Genomic DNA, 22069 nt, shown 5'->3' with positions numbered 1-22069 from the left:
GCCTAAAATTTCATAAAACAAAATTTTTCTATTTTCTGTAGCTGACTTAATCCCAATACAAAGAACTATGATAACTGACATGGGGAAGACTGAAAGCAGATCACTAATCTGGGGTCAAAACCAACAAAAACATATAAAGTATTAAATAAATAAAATTCCTAATTCTTGAAAATTTAATATTAGAATATTGCCACAGATTGTCCACCTTATTAAAATACTGTTTTGTCAAAGTTTTTAGTTTGTCTATTACTCAATGCCAGTGTGGTCACAGGGTCTTTTATAGTTAACTTTTACATGAGCTTCCACAATTTTATTCCCTAACATGGTCAAAAGGTCTTTTATATAATAAAGAAGTGTTCAGTATATATGTGCACTTTAAAATTGACAATCATTTAATAACTTCATATATAGCATTAGGTAAATTTGATAAATCTTGCGATAACACATTTTGTTTCTTCAATTTAAAATATTTTAAAGATATCCACCATACTTATTTTATTTGAAAAGTAAACTGTTCTAATTGGTTGACGTGTCATCATTCTCTTCTGTGACACAACATAGCGGTATAAATTCACTGTTTGGAAAATCAAAACTGTTTCGTAAAATCTACGACAGCTGACATTACATATATTTCTACATTGCATTCACTCACTACTTTCTATTTAGTTTCCTAGGTCTCTATTTTTTTTTTAACCAATACTGAGAAGTTTTGTAATTCTCATAATTTATGCATGCATTTTTTTCCTGCTCAGATATATGCATGGATAAACTAAGTATATGCGAGTGAATTTAAAGGCCAATGAACTTAAACGTGGAAACTGACATACTCTTCTGCAGTGACTTTAGATGATTACTTCCTAACCACATCTAAGGCCTCTGAACAACATCTCTGAAATCTAACTTCAGCTATCATCCAAAGACTGATATCATGTAGGACTTATATTTCTTATCAGGTTTTCCATGTACTAACAAATGGCTGCCTACATAACAAAACTCACATGCTGTTTACATAATTCTTCCTTTTCCATCTCCTTTTTTTTTTTGACAATAATATTATATTTTAAAGTCTCTACTAAAAAGATAGCCTCTTATGTCCAGATCTTTCTTCCAGAATTACTTGTTTCAATTATTTACCTATTCATTGATTCTTCTTTTTATAAACATCTTTATTAGAGTATAATTGCTTTACAATGTTGTGTTACTTTCTGTTGTACAACAGAGTGAATCAGCCATATGCATACATATGTCCCCATATCCCCTCCCTCTTGCATCTCCCTTCCATCCTCCCTATCCTACCCCTCTAGGTGTTCACAAAGCACTGAGCTGATCTCCCTGTGCTATGCAGCTGCTTCCCACTAGCTATCTATTTTACATTTGGTAGTGTATGTATGTCCATGCCACTCTCTCACTTCGTCCCAGCTTACCCTTCCCCCTCCCCGTGTCCTCAAGTCCATTCTCTATGTCTGCGTCTTTATTCCTGTCCTGACCCTAGGTTCTTCAGAACCTTTTTTTTTAGATTCCTTTTCAAGCTTGTTCAAAAACTGCCATCATCCACAACTACCATGTATCCCTGGGCAGGAATTTGTTTTGTAGTTAAGCATGAGTTTTAGGCTGTTTTGTCTTTATGCATTTCTGTGGTTTGATGAAAAGTGATATTTCTTTGACAATAATCTCAATTACCACTTGGGAGTAGCAGTCTCTTAAATTATTAATACAAATAACGCTCTTTGTTATGCAGCAATATGACACTGCACATCTGAAGATAAATTTGTGTTTCTGTATTTAAACAAGCAGAGATCATTCACTTCATCAGCTTGATGGTCTGTAATGGCATGAAGCGCTTCAACCATATTGTGGGGCCCCACCAATGTGCACTTGGTTTTGGCAGATAATGATTCATTCATTCTCTGAGCAAACAGTCATTGAACACTTTCTATATTCCAAGTGCTGTACTAGGTGCTGAAAGAAATAACCCAATCAAGCTCATACCACTTGGATCTATACTATGTGTATATCTAAACCTAGGGTCTGAGGACCACTCAAGAGGTAAAACCTCTTCACTATAAGATCATTTAAGTGCACTTTTTTCCTGAAAAAAAAAGTATGTAGTTTTCTTTCATCCTCCATGAGGTGACCTGTAGGATAATCCAATTCTATGGCATAGAGAGATTTTATAATGGGGTTTTAGTATAGGTTATTTATCATCATTTTTTCCAAAACCTAGACTAGTGGAACGATCATGAGTTACAAAAGTGCTCCCAGCAGATTTTTTTCTTTTATTTGAATTTTTGAATTATATTTATTCATTTATTTTTTTATACAGCAGGTTCTTATTAGTTATCTGTTTTATACATATTGGTGTATATATGTCAATCCCAATCTCCCAGTTCATCCCACCACCAACCCCGCATCTCCACCACTTTCCCCCTTGGTGTCTATACATTTGTTCTCTACATCTGTGTCTCTATTTCTGCTCCCAGCAGATCTTGCTGTCTCACTCAATTTGACATGATCATTTAAATTGATTCCTCCTGATTGACTTAGAGTGGTGTACTTATTAATCTAATAGATATTTTGTACCTCTTAAAATTAATTCTTCCCCAAATGCTTACTGAACACAAACACAAATGTAGTTACTATAAAGGAGTATAAATAAATCTCAAGTTTCTTAAAACTAGGAAAGCAATAAAGGAAAAAACAAATTAAAATCTTCATGAGAAAATGTTAGTAAGTCTGCAAAATGAATGCTCTAAAGAGTATGAAGAACATATTATGTAGGTCTGATTTGAAAGATTGTTGTGTTTGTTGGGGAAATCTTCTGTTTAAGTGTAATTCTCAAAACTTAACGTAGTGACCTACTTGTGCCAAAAAGATATCAAGCTTAGCTATCAAGGTTTGTACACATGTAGACCCTGAGAGAAACATTTTAAGAATAAATATTTAGATAGAGCTACTTTGAGAAGAGGGCAGAGAAAGTGCTGTGAGGGATCAATATTATTAATTTCCTAATCCTATAAATAGGCCAAACTATGGAAAGTCTTTATGGAAGCTTCAAAATATTTATTGGTGTTAGAATCAGAGTTAGTATTTAAATACCCAAAATACTGAAGAGAATACTTTTGGTGGAAAATCAGGGAAGATAATTAGCCAGAGTACCTATATTTAGTGCTCAAATCAGTCCTTAAATAGCATTTTGAAAAATCACTTCACTGACTCCCAAGTACAGTTTTACGAATCTTCTGCAGGCTTGTAGGAATTAAAAATGTAATCAAAAGGAAGAACATTTAGCAATTTGGATGGTCACAAACTCTGTCATTTTTGAAATAAATGGAACTGACTCTTATTCAGATAATGAATAAACCTAATTACCAACCCAACCAAAACTTAAACTTTTTAAGGTTAGCAGCTAATTTACAAATTGAGCAGTATTTAAATAACATCAGTACCAATGAACACTTGTGGATACATTATAGATGTTTTTTTACTCCTAACTCAACTTTTTAAAAAAATGTAAGGGGAATAAGAGTGACACAGAGAGAAAGAGAGAGTAAAAGAGAAAGCAGAAGGCCAAGGTTTTGAGCAAAAACAAACCTTGTCTTCAACGATCTGTGCGTTAAATTCCCCATGTATTCAGAATACTAGAATATTAACTATTCCCATCCCACCCCCATCACAGACCAAGATAATTTATATAGAAGAAAAAGTCTTCACCTAATAAATAATCACATATTCAGCTACAAATGACAGAGTCCCCCAAACACTAGACTATTATTAATCTATTTTCCTTTGTTTGTGTTTGAATACTTCTGGCACATAGGGGATTATCTATGCTTCTGAGACCATTTAGCCTTGTATCAAAAATTCTACTTCAACGCATAAACAGTGGCATGCCAGATATGCCTAAATTCACAGTAAGGTTTAGGGCTATTTGTTGCCAAAAGCTGTGAACATGCAAGTTGATTAAGAGTTCTCTTTCATGCCTCTGTCTGTGTTATTTCATTGGATAGTGAGATTGTCTGTACTTTCTTTCCATTATTACAGCAGCTGGAGACAGCATTTGCTACCTGGCAAAACTTTTGAAGAAGGATCTTTCTTAGCAGCAGATAAACCCAGGGATCCAAGATCTGGTTCAGTGAAGCCAGGCGAACAGCTATTAAGAAGAAGCTGCACTCTTTCTGCTTTTCTGTGTACGACTTGCAGTGCTCAACTGATGTATGATTGAAGATCATTTTCAACATCATTATCTAAGAAAAAGGGACAAATTATTATTCCAAAGATTAATAAAGTCGTATGCATCTCCCCTACACGGTACTTTGCACATAAATTAACAATCAATTGGTTATTGGATTGAAATGATCAATTCAAGCAACACTTATACTCACAGAACACAGCTCTGAATTATATAAGATATTCCTCTGGATTTTCCCACATTTTTGCCTATTCAACGTGATGCAGATTTTTTAAAAGTACATGTACTCAGGCTCTTGGTTCTTGGGATTTAAGAAGTTGGAAAACAGCACATCTCAAAATTAGCCAAAGTCGTCTGTCTTGCTGCAGAAAATACCAGGAGATTGACACCTAAATGAGAGTCAATGCTTCAAAAAAAACAAAACATATGTAATCTGAAACTTCAGTAGTTGTAACTGGAAAAAAAGAAAAAAAAAACCTAGAAGAAAAAAATAGAAGCAAGAAAGGGGAAAATAGTAGTTATATTTTCTTTTTCTTCTTCTTCTTCTTCTCCTTCTTCTTCTCCTTCTTCTCCTTCTCCTTCTCCTTCTCCTTCTCCTTCTCCTTCTCCTTCTCCTTCTCCTTCTCCTTCTCCTTCTCCTTCTTCTTCTTCTTGTCATTAGCATTTGCCGAATCCTTACAATTTTCCTGACACTGTGTCAAGTTCTTCATATGTATTTAATAAACAATAGAAGATAAATATTATTGCCATCTCCTTTTTACAATTGCAGAAACCAAGGTTTAATGACGTAAAATGGCTGAGCCAGACTTAAACCCAGGTTCACTGACATACATCAGACAGCATTTTACCTCTTTTTGGTCTCTCCCTGGTCACTGCACACACACTAGAATGTAAACTCCATGAAGGCAGAATTTGGGACTATATCATTTTTTCTTCACTAGTTCATTCCCAGTACCTAGACCAGTATTTAGCAGAGGGTGTTCAACAACCATTTGTAAATGAATGTATGATCCATATACAAATATAATATATGACATCTATAACATACATAATATAAATATACTTATATTTGAATGAATAAATATTTGTGATTTCCACAGAAGAGAACAAAATGAAGATTCAAATGGATCTGGAAAGGTATTCAAGCTCATTAATCATCAGAGAAACGAATATTATGACAGAGTAAGAAACCATTTTACACCCACTAGCTTGACAAAAATGAAACGTGACTTTGGGGTGTGGAGCCATGTGGGTGCTTTTGCATCCTACTAGCAGGGGCGTGAGCTGCAGCAGCCACCTGGGAAGGCAGTGAGGCCTGTCTCTGCTGCTGCTGTGCACAAGTCCCACTCCCAAGAGTACACTGCCCCTAACTGCTGCACCAGAAGTTGTGTGTATGACTGTTCATTACAGCATTGTTCGTAACAGCAGAAAAAAAGCAGGAACAACCCGAACATGGGTTCACACCTGCAAACAAAGAAAGGTGCTGACTTTATTACCAGCTCCTAAACTGGTCTTTCTAGACATACATGACTATTAAGCACTTGAAACGTGGCTGGAGAAAATTGAGATGCTGGGATATGTAATGACTAATGAAATGATACTATCTTTGATATAGTGTGTTAAATAAAGTACACTATTAAAATTAGCCTCACTTGTTACTTTTTAAAAAATGACATTACTAGAAAATTTAAAATTATATATGTGACTTGTATGTGTTGCTCACGGTACATTTCTACTGAACCCAAAATATCTCTCTCTTAAGGCTCACATTTATTTGGATGTTCTGTCCTCAGGTCACACATCCCAAATTGAAGGGGTCCCAACATCCCTGGGCATCCCAAACAGCCACAAACCTACCATCCCAACAATGGCACTTTCTTTCTTACACAGTCACCCTGGCTCAACACGTCAGAGTCACCTTCGAATCCTTCTTTTGCCTTGTCCTCTGCACTGCCATTTGCTCTTGTTCCAGTCTCATCCCCATTCAGCTCCTCCCCTCATCTGAATTATAGTGATAACAGACACCCCGATGGTGCAAATAGATGTCAGCACTACACAGATTCGGTGTTCTAAATCTCGGCTCTGATCAAATCCTCACCAGCTATGAAAATGTCAGCTTGGTCTTACTGGACAGAATTGAGTCACAGGTAATTCTTAAACCAATCACTGGCACAGGAGATGGAAATTTCCAGGTTTGGCTTATAAGACAAATACATTCTCTGGGGCTTACACCCTGGTCCTTGACCAATTTACCACCTAATACCTGAACAAAATTATGGCTCTATAGACAAATAAGAAGAGAAAAATGGGTAGGCATACATTCTGACTCTGTAATTTCTTTCAAAGAAATTTTTTCCAAGGGTTTTATTCAATAAAAGGAAAAAGCTGGACAAATAAGTGAATGTTCAGTGAAGAATTATCTAATCTAGTAAGAAACTGCAAACAAATAAATCTCTAGTATCCAGAGTAAAGTTTAATAAAATACAGCCTGTTTGCTTAATAATATATATATGAAGTAAGTGAAAAGAACAGAATGTAAGATACTATCATGTATATATAATTATATTGTTATTATAATTAAATTATGTAAAATATGTAGACTTGCAGAAGGCAATGGAATTATTATTAAACAATTATTAAATTATTTTAAACTTTTTATGTACATAAAAACATTTCAAGCAATTTAGGAAAGTCTTTTGTTTAAAGGGAGTTGATTATTCCCTTCATTGATAAATATGAATACACCAAATACACCAAAATTATTTAAAATAAATATATCTACATTAGTATCTTCTGATGCTGGCTCAGAGCCCTGTGAACTGAACACTACCTCCCACATGTGATGAATGTTAAGGGCCTCGAGATGGGGCGATTATCCTGAATTATCTGGGTAGGCTCAATGTAATCACACGGGTTCTTAAAATCTGAGAACCTTTCCAGCTGTGGTCAGAGGGAGATGGGTCCATAGAAGAATGGTCAGAGAGATGCAGTGTTGCTGGTTTTGAAGATGAAGGAAGGGAGCCATGAGTTAAGGAATTATAGACGACCTCTAGAAATTGAAAGGAAAAGAAAAAAAAAAGCAAGGAAACAAGTCTGATTCTTCTTCAGAGCTTCCAGAAAGTAATGCAGCCCTGTGCATACCTTGATATTAGCCCAGTGAGACCCATGTCAGGCTTCCAACCTACGGAACTGTAAGATACATTTGTATTGTTTTAAGCCACCAAGTTTGTAATTTGTTAAAGAGCTACAGTAGAAAACTAATACTCCCACAGAGTGAGTTCTCAACAAATGCTGAAAGGGGATGGGGAGGTATGAGCTTGAAAACAACTTATTCTCTCTCACAGGTAAAACATCCTAGCAATTTTCCTTACTTTGTACACTTTGTTAGGAAACTTTTTTTTTAACATAAAGTAAAAGTAAACTTCATCCTAACTCTTATATAAATTATCTCAATTTCTATATTTGCAACATGTAAAAATGCATTCCTGTTATTCAAGTTACATCTGTTAGATCTCAGTCTTTGACTAAAAGGTATAAAACTGTATTTTCAGTTCAGTTGCCTTTAAGAAAAACACGTGGTTATTAATTCTTTCGTCTTCTTTTTATAAGCTATTGGTGCTGACTCTTTCAGTCCCTCACCTCATCCAATAATTAAATATATTTGACCACTTACTATCTTCCAGGAAGTGTTCTGAGCCTCATCTAGAATGATTTAAAAACTCACTTAAGTTACATTTTCGTTTTCTTTTACAAAATAAAGTGTTGGATTTCTCCAACTTTTTATAATCAGGAAAATTCATAAAATTACTTATTAAAATGGAATTTGTCATTTTACACAGTCCTCCTTGATTACTTAAAAATTAATTTTTATGAGGCTAATAATTTAAAATTATTTTTATTAGGCTAATACAGGTTTCATATGCCTTATATTGGCTAGTCCACTGTAATTTCCCATAATTTCCTAATGACAATGTACTGATTATGAAATTATGAAACCAAGCTCTGTAAGCAATAGCTGGCACATGGGAAGAGACACTTGAGCTTTCCCAGAACTCATGAGATGTGCAGCATGAAGGTAATTGGAATTAGAGGCAGTGAGCATGATATTGCCATTTCCAAATGGCAGCAGGGATGGAAGTAGAACTCTTAATTCCTTGTTTAATTTTAAACATAAATGCAAGTTAACATCCATGAAAAAAGCAAGGAAAGGAGTCTCCGATGCTCCTGCAGAGCTTCCAGCAGTGAATAGAGCCCTGTGGACACCTTGATATTAGGTGTCCTATATTAGACATCCCTCTATTTAAGGAACAGTGATGAGAATTTTTGCAAATATATTTTAGACGATGAGACTTTGGGAGAAAAACTTTGGCATCAATATATAGACTTCTGGTAGATTATTCCTATTAGTCCCATTCTACAAGGGAGGAGGGACAAACAAAAACCAGGATGCTTGGCCACCACTGAAGCTATTTTTTCAGTAAACACGCTGCACAATTGCTCCTTCTAAACAGCCTCATATAACAATCTGGTCAAGGGAGCCGTGAGACCAGCTGTGGTTAAACAGAGCTGCCGCTCTTCTGTCAGCATCTTCTCCAGGCTCCATGTGACTATCCCAGGCCTCTTGCCTCTCCTCTGGTTATCAGCAGGAAGAGAGAGTTCTTTTTGTACCGTGATAGCGAGGAACACAACTACATCAGTAACCCCTAAATTCTCCATCCCTGCCTAGTGTCAAGGGCAATTACTTTTCTCCATCCTAAAGGATGATTTGTCTGATTTGTCCCTTCCACAGTGATAATGATCTTTTAAATGTACAAAACACTAACCAGGGAGACCTTTTTTTTTTTTTTTTTGGTCACACTGCACAGCTTGGGGGATCTTAGTTCCCCGACCAGGGACTGAACCCAGGCCCTGGAAGTAAAAGCGTGGAGTCCTAACCACTGAACCGCCAGGGAATCCCCGGAAGTTTGTTTTTAATATTCTGCATTTGGACTTTATTTTACTACAGTAGGATTTAAAAGTACACATTTAAAAACGTTCAGTACTTTATTTCTTGGTTCAAAAATGCCTTGGGGGCTTCCCTGGTGGCACAGTGGTTGAGAGTCCACCTGCCGATGCAGGGGACACGGGTTCGTGCCCTGGTCCGGGAAGATCCCACATGCCGCGGAGCGGCTAGGCCCATAAGCCATGGCCGCTGAGCCAGCATGTCCGGAGCCTGTGCTCCGCAACGAGAGAGGCCACGACAGTGAGAGGCCCACATAACGCAAAAAAAAAAAAAAAAAAATGCCTTGGGCTATAGGCTACATATATCTATTGAAGATGATAAATGAGAAAACCCAGAAAAATTAATTTGTGGGGAGGGAATAAAATTTTTATTTTCCGTTAGGCTCCATTACGTGGTCTTTATGCATTTCCAGATTATTCCTAATATAATGTGTAAGAGAACTTTCCTCACAGCCAATTTTTATTTATGGTGTTTTGTTTTCCGTAATCTCCGGTTGTCAGGTCATGGGAGAATAACCTGCTCCACTGGAAACTCCCTGTATAGTTTGATAAATGTGCTACATTATAATACATTGAAACCAGTCTGGGAGCTTTGAACCACTTAATTACATAATTTGAAGGACTTTCATGAGAAGAAGTTTCACTGCAGATTTAAGAAATAATTGTAGTCTTTTCAATCTGGTTGCAACTCTGTTCTCAGATTGCCAAATCATCTCAGCATTCTAGACTTTGTTTCAGAAGCTTCTCCTCTTTATCTAATCTGGAAAAGTTGGAAATAAACAGTTCATACACATTAAGAAAAGTTACTAGAAGTTGCATTACTTCATCTTTACTATTATGCAATTTTATTAAATGTTTCAAAACAACAATGGACTAAGAATCAGAAGAAGCAAATCCTACCCTGGCTCTGCCACCAATTTTGAATTTAAGCAAGTCATTTACTCTCTGTGCTCTATTAAATTTATTAGCAAACCATGGGGTTGGACTGGATGGTCTCTTACATATACTTCTATGGCTAAATTTTTTCGATGAATTCTGGGGCAAAACTGGAAAATGAATAAGGATTTAATTTGAAAAAGAAAAGAAACTGAAAAGTAAAAAATGTGGAACAAAAGACAAAACTCTTCTGCAGGAAAACCCCAAATGTGTCTTTTGGGAAATGGAAGAGAGAGGAAAACTACGAAGTTAGAAAGTGGACAGTGTAAGAAGACAAGGGACAAGAATTCATGAAACTTTAGGAGGAGATATTTTAGAAGTTCAGGCTTAGGCAAACACACTGATCAAGAGTTAAAGACCTGCCATAAATCTGACTCAGCTCTGCTTCTAGTTTGGGGACAAATTACCTAACTTTGAATCTTGATTTCTCTTCTTCTCTAAAACATGATTAATACATGCTTACTAAGCATCTTCTCCATCTAGTAGTGCAGTTGTGAAAATTAAAATGAGGTAAGGATAATTAACACCTTCAATCTACACAGCATACCTCTCCCCAAGCCCCAAGCTACTGCACTATTGTATAGGTTTCTAGAAACAGAATGCTTTGAGGTTCAAAGAAAGAATAGGGGACACTTAGGGGAATAGTGCAAGGAAATGAATGTATGATCTATAAGTCTGCTTTCCTTAAATTTCTACCTAGTAGAGTTATTTCAAAAAAACCTTCAAATTTGCACTTTAAAAATGTTTGGTAATGCAGAATTATCCAATCACTACACAGGGGAACTCAAAATTGTAAAGAAGGCTGCAGCCTGCCACCACATTATTTGGTACCTAGGAATTACTTTCTTCTCTCAATTAGTATGAACTGTGAAATCTGTGTGGCTCAGTATAGCTCAGTACATATGTCTGGATAGATATTTATCTTTCTATTAGAATAGTCAAAAAATGTCAGTAACAAGTATTCAAATTCTGGCTGAAAGGGGGAAGGCAAAATCTACTCTATAAAAACATTCATTCCTTGGATTATGGATGATAGATTAGCTTTGTAATACTCATGTCAGAAGAGGTATCTTTATTATATTTCAAACTTTTGTATCTCAGGTATCAAGAGAGTCTAGACAATATGTCTTTGTCAAGGTTTAAGGAACATTAATGTTTACAAATGTTTAGAATTAGGATAGTTTTGTTTTCTTCCAAAATATAGTTTCATTTAAACCCCAAATGCTCTTATCCTACTATCTTACACTCAGAGAGAACCACAGTATTAGTGACAAGTAAGAGTAGCTAAATGGTTAAGGAAGGAATCAGAGATGTGGGCTAAGTTTTGTGTGCAGGGATATTCTCCTCAATATAAAAGAAAATTAAAAACTTAAATGGCCAACAAAAGGACAATGTTCAAATTACGGAACATCTCTCAATGTGCATAATATGTAGTATGCTTTCCAATGTTAACATTTAAAATCATGTTTTTGAAGAATATTTAATAACGTGAAGAAATGTTCAGGATGTGAAAGGTGAAAACAAATGTTTATTACATAATATAATCCAATTAAAAAAACAATTCTGTGTGTATATATAGAAAAATACTAGAAGCAGTTAACTCTGAGTAGGAAATTAGGGTGATTTCTATTTTCTTATCTATATTTTTCTTTGTTTTCCAAATTCTCCACAACAAATGTGTTACTTTCACACTTCGAAAAGAAGCATTAATATTAGAGTACTTGAAAGCTTAGGTATAAAAAATAACCTCCTATATAATTTATTGGCAAAATTTTAGCGTCACAATCCATCCTAGAACCATCACGTGGTCATTTTAAGTTGAATTCTTAGGTAGTCAATGTGTGACTAATTTAACAACTAATAGGTAAACAGTCTGACACTCTTACAATGGGTCAAAACATTTAACTTAATAGACAAATTCAGTTTGATTTATTAAAGGGAATGTGATGTTTATTGGTAAAGTACTGGCATCTGAGATTCACGGACAGTACAGCCATGATATGCAAAAGAATCCCCTCTTGTGCCAGAGTAAGTATACAACACAGGCTAATACTGTGATTCTAACCTGATATAACTTCTTATTTAACTTTGTTTCGTGTCAAAATGACACTCAGTTTTAGATCTGTGCTGTGGGAGAACTTTACCTCATAGGGGGATCCAAATAGACACATGATGTACTTGGGATGGGCACTGGGTAAATATGGGCACACTGAGATCTCTTTTTGAATCCATGATCCCCAGCCTCCTTATCTCATTCCCTAGTTAGCTCATCTCTCTCTCTCTCTCTCTCTCTCTCTCTCTCTCTCTCTCGCTTTCATTCACCACAGTGGCTATTTTACACATTTTCTACTGTCCTAATTCACATCACAGAAAAAAAAAAGCTGTTTAGGGTCTTTTCACCTTCTTAGGACCAAATTCAGCATCGTAGCTCTCCATTCCTCCTTTCCTTTTGTTCAAACAGAAGACGTGTCCTGTCTCCTAGCTAAGACCAGCCTCTGTCTGTGCCCTGGATCCTTTCCTTCATGAATGTTAGAAGCCTTATTTTCTCAATTATCTCCTTCCTCTTTTATCTTTAGCTTTTGGCTTTTTCCCATTATCATTTTAACATATCTAAATTTATCCTACCTTGAGAAAATAAAACGTCCTGTGGAATTCTTACCTCCCTACACATACTGCTCCAGAAGCTACAGCTGAACTTCTCCAAAGAGTCGTCTATCCTCTTTATCTTCAAATTTATTTCTAAACCTACTATAGCCTGACCTCAGTGCCCATAAATCCTCAAGAAGGGCTTTTTGAAATCCACCAGACACTTACCAGCCTTTCTTGAAACATTCTCTTCCCTAAGATTCAAGTTGCCAAATAAGTTCAGGTTGCCATTACCCAAATATTCTCAAATATTCAGATTACCATTTGTTCTGATTTTCTTACTAATTTTTCTGGTACCTCTCTGAGTGCCCCTTTGCAGTCTCCTTTATGGCTCCTATTTCTCCATCCATCCTGAAAGTGTTAGCATTTTTCAGTCCTATATCACATAATGGGAGGGAGCTACTACGCATAAACTCATTGTGCGATTTCTTCTAGCCCAATGACTTCAAAACCCATCTATGTGCTCTAGGCTGTACCTCTTCTCTGAGCTCCAGATTGATTGATTTAGCTGCCTAAAGCCCAGATATTCCTAGATGTCTGACATCAAATTCAGCAGAGGTTCAAACTGAAATCATTATCTTCTTCAAAGCTGCTCCTCCACTAATCTTCTCTGTCTCAGTAAACCCAGTCCCCTGAAACAGAAACTGAAGAGTTATCCTTGCTTCATCTTGATTTATTTATCTCCATATGTTCCTCTCTGTCTAGCTTTTTCTCTCTCATTCCACCTCATTCGTCGTATTCCTCACATCCAATCAATCACAAATTCTCCAATGAACTTCCTAATACTTTTAAAATCTATCACTTCTTTCATTTTCACTCCCGTTGACCCTAAATTCAGACCATCATCATCTCTTATATAAACTACCACAGTAGTCTATTACATGATTCGTTAGCCTCCATTCTGGGCCCCTCCGTGCTGTTTACAAGATGTTCCTGAAATGAAAATGTGACTGTGTTATTCCACTTTGAAAAGTTTTTTCAATGGCTTTTAATTGCCCTGAGTATAAAGTCTAAACCCTTTAAAATGGGCATTGAAGGCTCATTATCATTTGGCCCCTGTAGAGTTTTCTAGCCTAAATTCTCACCATTTGTTACTCCCACACCTATATTCCAATTACTTTGAACTTCTTTGAGTTCTTTAAAAGTGCCAGTTCTTCCTTCTTCTAGACTTTTATAAATGTGGATCCCTAGGTCCTATAACTCTCACTCTCCTCTTCTTTACTTGACTAATTCCAACTTATTTTTTGTGTATATTTGAAAAATCAATTTATCTGCTGTTTCCTCTGCCAAAAGCCTAGCAGATAATTCGTAATATGTACTCCCAAAATTCTTGACTGCTTTTATCACTCTTACACACTTTATATTGTTGCTTAATTGCCAGCCTCTTCTAGTAGATGAAAATTGTTACAAGAGTAGGGCTTACTTCTATCCTTTTAGGTATATCTCAGGACAGACCTAGCCCAGAATATATTACACTGTAGATTTATAAATAGTTTTGAGGGACTTCCCTGGTGGTCCAGGAGTAAAGAATCTGCCTTGCAATGCAGGGGATGCGGGTTCGATCCCTGGTTAGGGAACTAAGATCCCACATGCCACAGGGCAACTAAGCCTACATGCCACAACTACTGAGCTCGCATACCTCAACTAGAGTCCACATGTCACAAACTACAGAGCCCATGCACTCTGGAACCCGCACACCACAACTACAGAGCCCACGTGCCCTGGAGCCTGTGTGCCACAGCTAGGGAAGAGAAAACCCACACACCACAACTATAAAGGAGCCCGTGTACCACAACAAAGAGCCTGCGTGCCACAATGAGAGATCCTGCATGCCTCAACAAAGATCCTGCATGCCGCAACTAAGACCCGACACAGCCAAAAATAAATAAATAAATAATAAGTAAATAAATCTTTAAAAAATAAATCAATAGTTTTGAATTAACAAATGAATGAATAATAATAGTAGAGTGTATCCTACTATTATTAGTACCCATTTGTGGGTAACAGATTTTAGTTTCACTTAATGAACAAATTCATTAGTATTTATCCTTATTCAAGACTCTGGTCTCTTTTTTTTTCCTTTCTGTTATTATAATTAGCCAAGATGACAGCTTCAATTTAGGTATTAATAGAACTAAGCACATCTTATTACTCATAATTTTAACTAGAATGTTCATAGCTACAGCAGTAACCTGGAAGAGGCTGGAGGGTTGGGCTATAAAATCAACAGGAGAAGCAAATATTTAAAATAAAACAGAGGTGTGGGTAAGATGATGGAGTAGGAAGACCCTGAGCTCACCTCCTCTGATAGGCACACCAAAATTACAACTTTTTACAGAACGCTATCTATGAGAACTGCCTGAAGACTAGAGAAAAGATTTTCCACAACTAAAGAGATAAAGAAGGAACCACAACAAGACAAGTAGGAGGGATGGAGATGCAGTATAGTCAAGACTCATACCCCTGAGTAGGTGATCCATAAACAGGAGGATAATTACAACTGCAGAAGTTCTCCCCAAGGATTGAGGGGTCCAAGCCCCACATAGGGCTCCTCAGCCCAGGGGTCCTGCACTGGGAGGATGAGCACCCAGATGTTTGGCTTTGAAGGCCAGCAGGGCTTGTGTATGGGAGAGCTACAGGGCTGTAGGAAACAGGGACTTCACTCTAAAAGAGTGCATGCAAAATCTCACACTCTCCAAATCCCAGCTCAGAGGCAGGCATTTGAAAGGAGCCTGGGTCATACCCATTTGCTGATCTTGGAGAGCCTCCCAGAGAGGGAGGAGGCAACTGGGACACCCTCTGGGGACAGCAGCAGATTCTGGCAGCAGCCATTTTGGGGAGCTTGTTCTACCACAAGGAAACTGGTGCTGAAAAGTGCCATTTTGGAATCCTCTCTGGCCTATTAATGCCAGGGGTTTATCTGCCCACCAGTGTGTTGCACCAGCCCAGACCCACCCCCCCAACCCCAGTTCCCCACAGCCAGCAGCCCCAGGACCTGGTCCTGCCACCAGCAGGCTAGCAGCCACCTGGGTCAGAGACAGCCTTGCCTACCAGTGTACCCGTGGTAGTGGGCCCTGCCGCAACGGAAGAGCCTACACAGCCCACAGAGAGGGTACCCCTAGAGCATATAGCTCTGGTGAGCTGATGGGAGTGTGCTCCTGGGCCCCATAGGACATCTCCTCCATAAGGCCACTTCTCCAAGATCAGGGAATGTAACCGACCAACTTAATACTTAGAAATAAACACAGAGAGTTAGGCAAAATGAGAAGATAGAAGAATATATTCCAAACAAAGGAACAAGACAAAACTTCAAAAAAAAAAAAAAAAACAAAACTGAAAGAAGTGGACACAAGCAAGGTACCCAATAAAGAGTTCAAGATAATGATCATAAAGATGCTCAACAAACTCAGAAGAATGGATGAACACAGTGAGAATTTTAACAAAGAGTTAGAAAATACAGAGAAGAACCAAACAGTGGTGAAGAATACAATGACTGAAATAAAAAATACACTAGAAAGCATCAAGAGTAGAGTAGATGATACAGAGGAAAGGATCAGTGGACTGGAAGACAGAGTAGTGGAAATCACTCAAGCTGAACATAAAAAAGAAAAAAGAATTTTAAAAAATGAAGATAGTTTAAGAGACCTTTGGGACAACATCAAGCATCCCAACATTCACATTATAAAGGTCTAAGAAGGAGGAGAGAGAGAAAAAGACAGAAAACTTATTTAAAGAAATAATAGCTGAAAACATTCCTAAACTGGGAAAAGAAACAGACATTCAGGTCCAAAAAGCACAGAGAGTCCCAAACAAGATGAATCCAAAGAGGTCCACATGAGGACACATTATAATTAAAATGGCAAAAATTAAATATAAAGAGAGAATCTTAAAAGTAACAAGAGAAAAGCAACCAGGTATGTACAAGGAAACTCCCATCAGACTATCAGCTGTCTTTTCGGTAGAAAATTTTCAGGCCAGAAGGGAGTGGCATGATATATTCAAAATGATGACAGGAAAAAACTTACACCCTGAAAGGCTATCATTCAGATTTGAAGGAGAGATAAAGAGTTTATTGGTGCTAAAAGAGTTCAGCACCACTAAACTGGTTTTACAAGAAATGTTAAAGGGAGTTCTCTAAGAAGAAAAGAAAAAATCACAATTAGAAACATGAAAATTACAAAAGGAAAAATCTCATTGGTAAAGGCAAATATACAGCAAAGGTAGTAGATCAACTACTTATAAAGCTAGTAGGAAGGTTAAAAGACAAAAGTAGTAAAATCATCTATATCCACAATAAGTAGTTAAGGTATACACAAAACAAAAAGATGTAAAATATGATGTCAAAAACATTAAAAGCGGTAGAGGGTAGTAAAAGTACAGGGCTGTTAAAATGTGTTTGAACTTAAGAGATCATCAACTTAAAATAATCATGTATAACATAATAAACATGAACCTTGTGGCTATCACAAACCAAAAACCTATAATGGATACACTCACAAAAAAGAGAAAGCGATTTAAACATAACACTAAAGATAGTTATCAAATAAAAACAGAAGAGAGCAAAAGAAGAAGAAAGAAAAAACTATAAAAATGACCAGAAAACAATTAACAAGTATATCTATCAATAATTAATTTAAATGTATATGGACTAAATGCTCCAATAAAAAGACATATAGTGGCTGAATGAATTAAAAAAAGACCCATACATATGCTGCCTGTAAAAGAGTCACTTCAGATCTAAAGACACACAGACTGTAAGTGAGGGGATGGAAAAAGGCATCCCATGCAAATGGAAACAAAAAGAATTGTGGAGTAGCAATACTTATAAAAGGGACAAAATAGACTTAAAAACAAAGACTGTAGCAGAGACATAGAAGGACATTACATAATGATAAAGAGATTGATATAACAATTGAAAATGTATATGCACCCAACATAGGAGCACCTAAATACATAAAGCATATATTAACAAAAATAAAGGGAAAAATTGACAGTAACACAATAATAGTAGGGAACTTTAACACCCCACTTATATCAATGTATAGAACAGCCAGACAGAATACTGATAAGAAAACACTGGCCTTAAATGACACATCATACCAGATGGTCTTAATAAATATATATAGATCATTCCATCTAAAAACCACAGAATACACATTCTTTTCAAGTGCACCTGGAAAATTTTCCAGGATAGATCTCATGCTAGCCAAAAAACAAGTCTCTATAAATTTAGGAAAACAAATTATATCAAGAATTTTTTCTGACGACAACACAATGACACTAGAAATCAACTAAGAGAAAAAAGCTGCAAAAAACACAAACACATGGAGGCTAAACAAATGCTACTAAACAACCAATGGGCGACTGAAGCATCAAAGAGGAAACTAAATTCCTGGAGACAAATAAAAATGGAAATACAACAATTCAAAATCTGTGGGACATAGTAAAAGTAACTCTAAGAAGGAAGTTTATAGCAATGCAATTCTATCTCAGGAAACAAACAAACAAAAATCTAAAATAAACAATCTAACCTTACACCTAAAGGAAGTAGAAAGTAAAGAACAAACAAAACCCAAAGTTATTAGGAGGAAAGAAATAATAAAGATTAGAGAAGAAATAAATGAAATGGAGACTAAAAAAACAATAGAAAACAGACTCATCGATACAGAGAAAAATTGGTTGCCAGAAGGGAGGGAGGTGGGAGCACAAAATAGTTGAAGGGGATTAAGGGGTACAAACCTTCAGTTATATAATAAATAGTAACAGGGATGTAATATACAGCATAAGGAATATGGTCAATAATATTGTAATAACTTTGTATGCAACAGATGGTTACTAATGTATGCAAATGTCAAATCATTATATAGTGCACCTAAAACTAACATAATATTGTATGTCAACTACATTTCAATAAAAAATAAAAATCAAAGAAGTAATAAATTCTGGAGAGGGTGTGGAGAAAACCCTCTTACACTGTTGGTGGGAATGTAAATTGGTTATAGCCACTATGGAGCATAGTATGGAGGTTCCTTAAAAAACTAAAAACAGAGTTACCATATGATCCTGCAGCCCCAATATTGGGCATATATCTGGAGAAAACTATAATTTGAAAAGATACATGTGCCTCAATGTTCATTGCAGCACTATTTACAATAGCCAAGACATGGAAGCAACCTAAATGTCCAAAGACAGATGAATGGATAAAGAAGATTTGGTATATATATACATACAAAGGAGTATTACTCAGCCATAAAAAAGAATGAAATATTTCCATTTGTAGCAACATGGATGGACCTAGAGATTATCATACTAAGTGAAGTAAGCCAAAGACAAATATCATGTGATATCACTGATATGTGGAATCTGAAAAAAAAAAGATACAAATGAACTTATTTATAAAACAGAAACAGACTCACAGATTTAGAGAATGAACTTATGGTTACTGGGGTGGAAGATGGGGGGAAGGGATAGTGAGGGAGTTTGGGATCAACATGTACACACTGCTATACTTAAAATGGATAAACAACAAGGACCTACTGTATAGCACAGGGAACTCTGCTCAATGTTGTGTGCCAGCCTGGATGGAAGGGGAGTTTGGGGGAGAATGGATACATGTAACGTATGGCTAAGTCCCTTTGCTGTGCACCTGAAACTATCACAACATTGTTAACTGGCTATACTCCAATATAAAATAAAAAGATTAAAAAAAGCAAAACAGAAATAGACCCACAGACATAGAAAACAAATTTATGGTTACCAAATGGGTAGGGGCAGGATAAATTAGGTTGGGATTAGCATATATACACTACTATATATAAAATGGATAACCATCAAGTACTTACTGTATAGCACAGGGAACTATACTCAAAATTTTGTAATAACCTATAACAGAAAAGAATCTGAAAAAGAATATATATATTCTTTTAGTATTAGCATGGGAACTTCCTGACATTATTTTCTATTTCCCAACACAAAACACTCCTTCATAAAATTTACCAGCTTTCTTTATAGTTAATTCTCATTCTGTTGTTGACTATAAATAGGGGCTAGGTAATTGTGCAATGCCAGATCCACAACTTGAGGGGAGTAAAGTGTCACACAGTGGCATCCTTTTTTCTTTGACATTAAGAAGAACTTTCTATGATTTCCTGACTGTGACAGGAAGCTCAGCCTCCAATGCCTCAACCTTTTTAAAGAGAACGGTGTTAACTGGGTTTAACTTCCACTTTTATTGCTTGGCCTTTGTGAGGGGGGAAAGTGACAACCAAAATTTTTGATGAGTATCGTTTTGGGTTTCCAAGTAGCAGCACTGAAGACATTGATTCCTGCAACCCATTCACCTTCCAGGTTTGCTGTGTTAACAGATATGGACGTATATTGTAACCTGACTTATAGTAAGTACTGTGTAAGTATTAGTTGTTATTGTTGTGGTATTATTAACATTCAGATGTTAAATATAATAAAAGGAAGCATAAAAGGTCCCTTCACTGTCACCTCTTAGCTAGTACATGAATTCCAATGAAGAAGAATGTGGCTATGACACACGACAGAATGGTAACTTGCCATGTCCAGTAGAGGTACAAGTCCCTTTTTGACTCCATCATCCATTAAGGTTTATGTAGCAGCCTTTTAATACATCTTCACAATCACTCTTTCCTTTCAGGCACTATGTAGATGGCAGATGAACACCATCAAGTACCATGTGATATTTGCATTACAAATGATAAACTTTATTTTTCAAAATGCTCTTCTGAAAAGATTCTCCTTTCCATTTTCAGGAAATCAGACTTTACAAAATCACATAAATTATAGTTAACACTTACAATTTTTTACCAGATTTGAGCAAAGTTTGAGGAAGATTAAATTCATATTATATGTAATGCAGGAACATGGAACTTGTAACCTGTTCATTTTCTATGTTTTCCCCCATTCAGCTGCTTTTTTCTCATCTGTTGATTTAATTGGATTCATACCATTTGGTCCAACAGCAAAGTAAATAATAGGAACCAGAATTAAGCAAACATGAAGAAGAAATCTATTTTTCCCATGACTCAAATACCAAACTCTTATGAGAATTATACGCTTCTATGGAAGATAAACAGATCCTCCATTAGCTCCCTCTCTCTTTAACCTGTGAGTTCCGAGAGGAATTTTATTGCAGTACTAATTTCCCAGGGGAGATCTTAAAAAATTAATAGGAGTAATTGTAAAATTATTCCTGTTATTATCTTAGGGACTTTTGTTGATTTCATTTAAAAACCTATATTTGATGTAAATATTTTCAAGAATAATTTTGCAGGAATTAGTGAACAGGTATTATTGGAACTTGGAAATATCCAGCTCCCCACCCCATTGAACCAGAACAGCTTTGTTTGTATGTGTTACTCTAAAGATACTTATTGAAGTAGTTTTCCCAGATAAATCAATTGGAAGATCATTGGTCTAATGCAGCTCTGTCCAAAAGAAAATAATTCAAGCCACAAATGTGAGCCACATGTATACTTTTAAGTTTTATAGTAACCACATTTTAAAAAGTAAAAAGAAACATGTAGAATTGATTTTAATAATATTTTTAATTTATCAAATATATCTGAAATATTATTTCAACATGTAATCAATATAAAAATTATGAGATATTTTACTTTCTTTTTGTACTTAATCTTCAAAATCTGATAGGTATTTTACACTTATATCTCAATTCGGAGTATTCATGTTCAAGTGTCCAATAACCAAGTGCTCTGGGCTACCATATGGGACAGTGCATGTCTAGTGCTTTATACTTTTTGACGGCCTTCCACGTGCATTCTCTCAATTAAACTGCATAGATGTCATCACTATAGTGTCCATTATTGGTTGCCTGTTCAACATCCAGTCTCCCATCTCTGCTTCTCCCATCACATCTATTTTCATTGAAGACTAAGTGCTTCAGGGCTGACCCCATCCCTAGCTAATGGAAGTGTCTGCACCAGGGATGATGATATGACCCCATACTAGGAAATGAGTCCCATGAGGAGGTTCCCTAAGGACATCTGGGGAAAAGTTTCTTCATTTTTAGGGGAGAGCCATAGAAAAAAACACAGCTTCTCTCTCCTGCTAGAGGTGAACTAGGAAGCATGTACTAGCAACCATCCTCCCACCTGAGGGGAACAAGTCATAGGATGAGGCCAGACTGCAAAAGAAGGGGCAAGCTGGATGACAATGCTGAGCTTCTGGATTAATCAACTCTGAAGACTGCCCCAACTCTGGGTTTGCAGTTATGTTTTTTATTCTGAAGATACCATATTATACCATCTCTAA

At 36.3% G+C, this 22069-nt stretch overlaps 1 protein-coding gene across 3 annotated transcripts in view; it reads right to left on the bottom strand.

The window, feature by feature from the left end:
- PTGER3 (prostaglandin E receptor 3) overlaps window positions 1-22069 on the bottom strand; it is a 69478-nt gene that overhangs the window by 27611 nt on the left and 19798 nt on the right. For all 3 annotated transcript variants that reach the window (XR_007474272.1, XM_004280734.3, XM_004280736.3), the window contains exon 2: window positions 4065-4244. Coding sequence is in view for 2 of the 3 variants with exons in the window: in XM_004280734.3 (XP_004280782.1) it covers window positions 4065-4244 (180 nt within the window). In the remaining variant the exon portion in view is untranslated. The remainder of the gene's footprint in view (window positions 1-4064; window positions 4245-22069) is intronic.

Source organism: Orcinus orca, chromosome 1 (genome assembly GCF_937001465.1).
Source record: "Orcinus orca chromosome 1, mOrcOrc1.1, whole genome shotgun sequence".
Lineage (NCBI taxonomy): Eukaryota > Metazoa > Chordata > Mammalia > Artiodactyla > Delphinidae > Orcinus > Orcinus orca.
The sequence above is the reverse complement of the archived record's forward strand: the minus strand, read 5'-3'. Positions and strand labels throughout refer to the sequence as shown.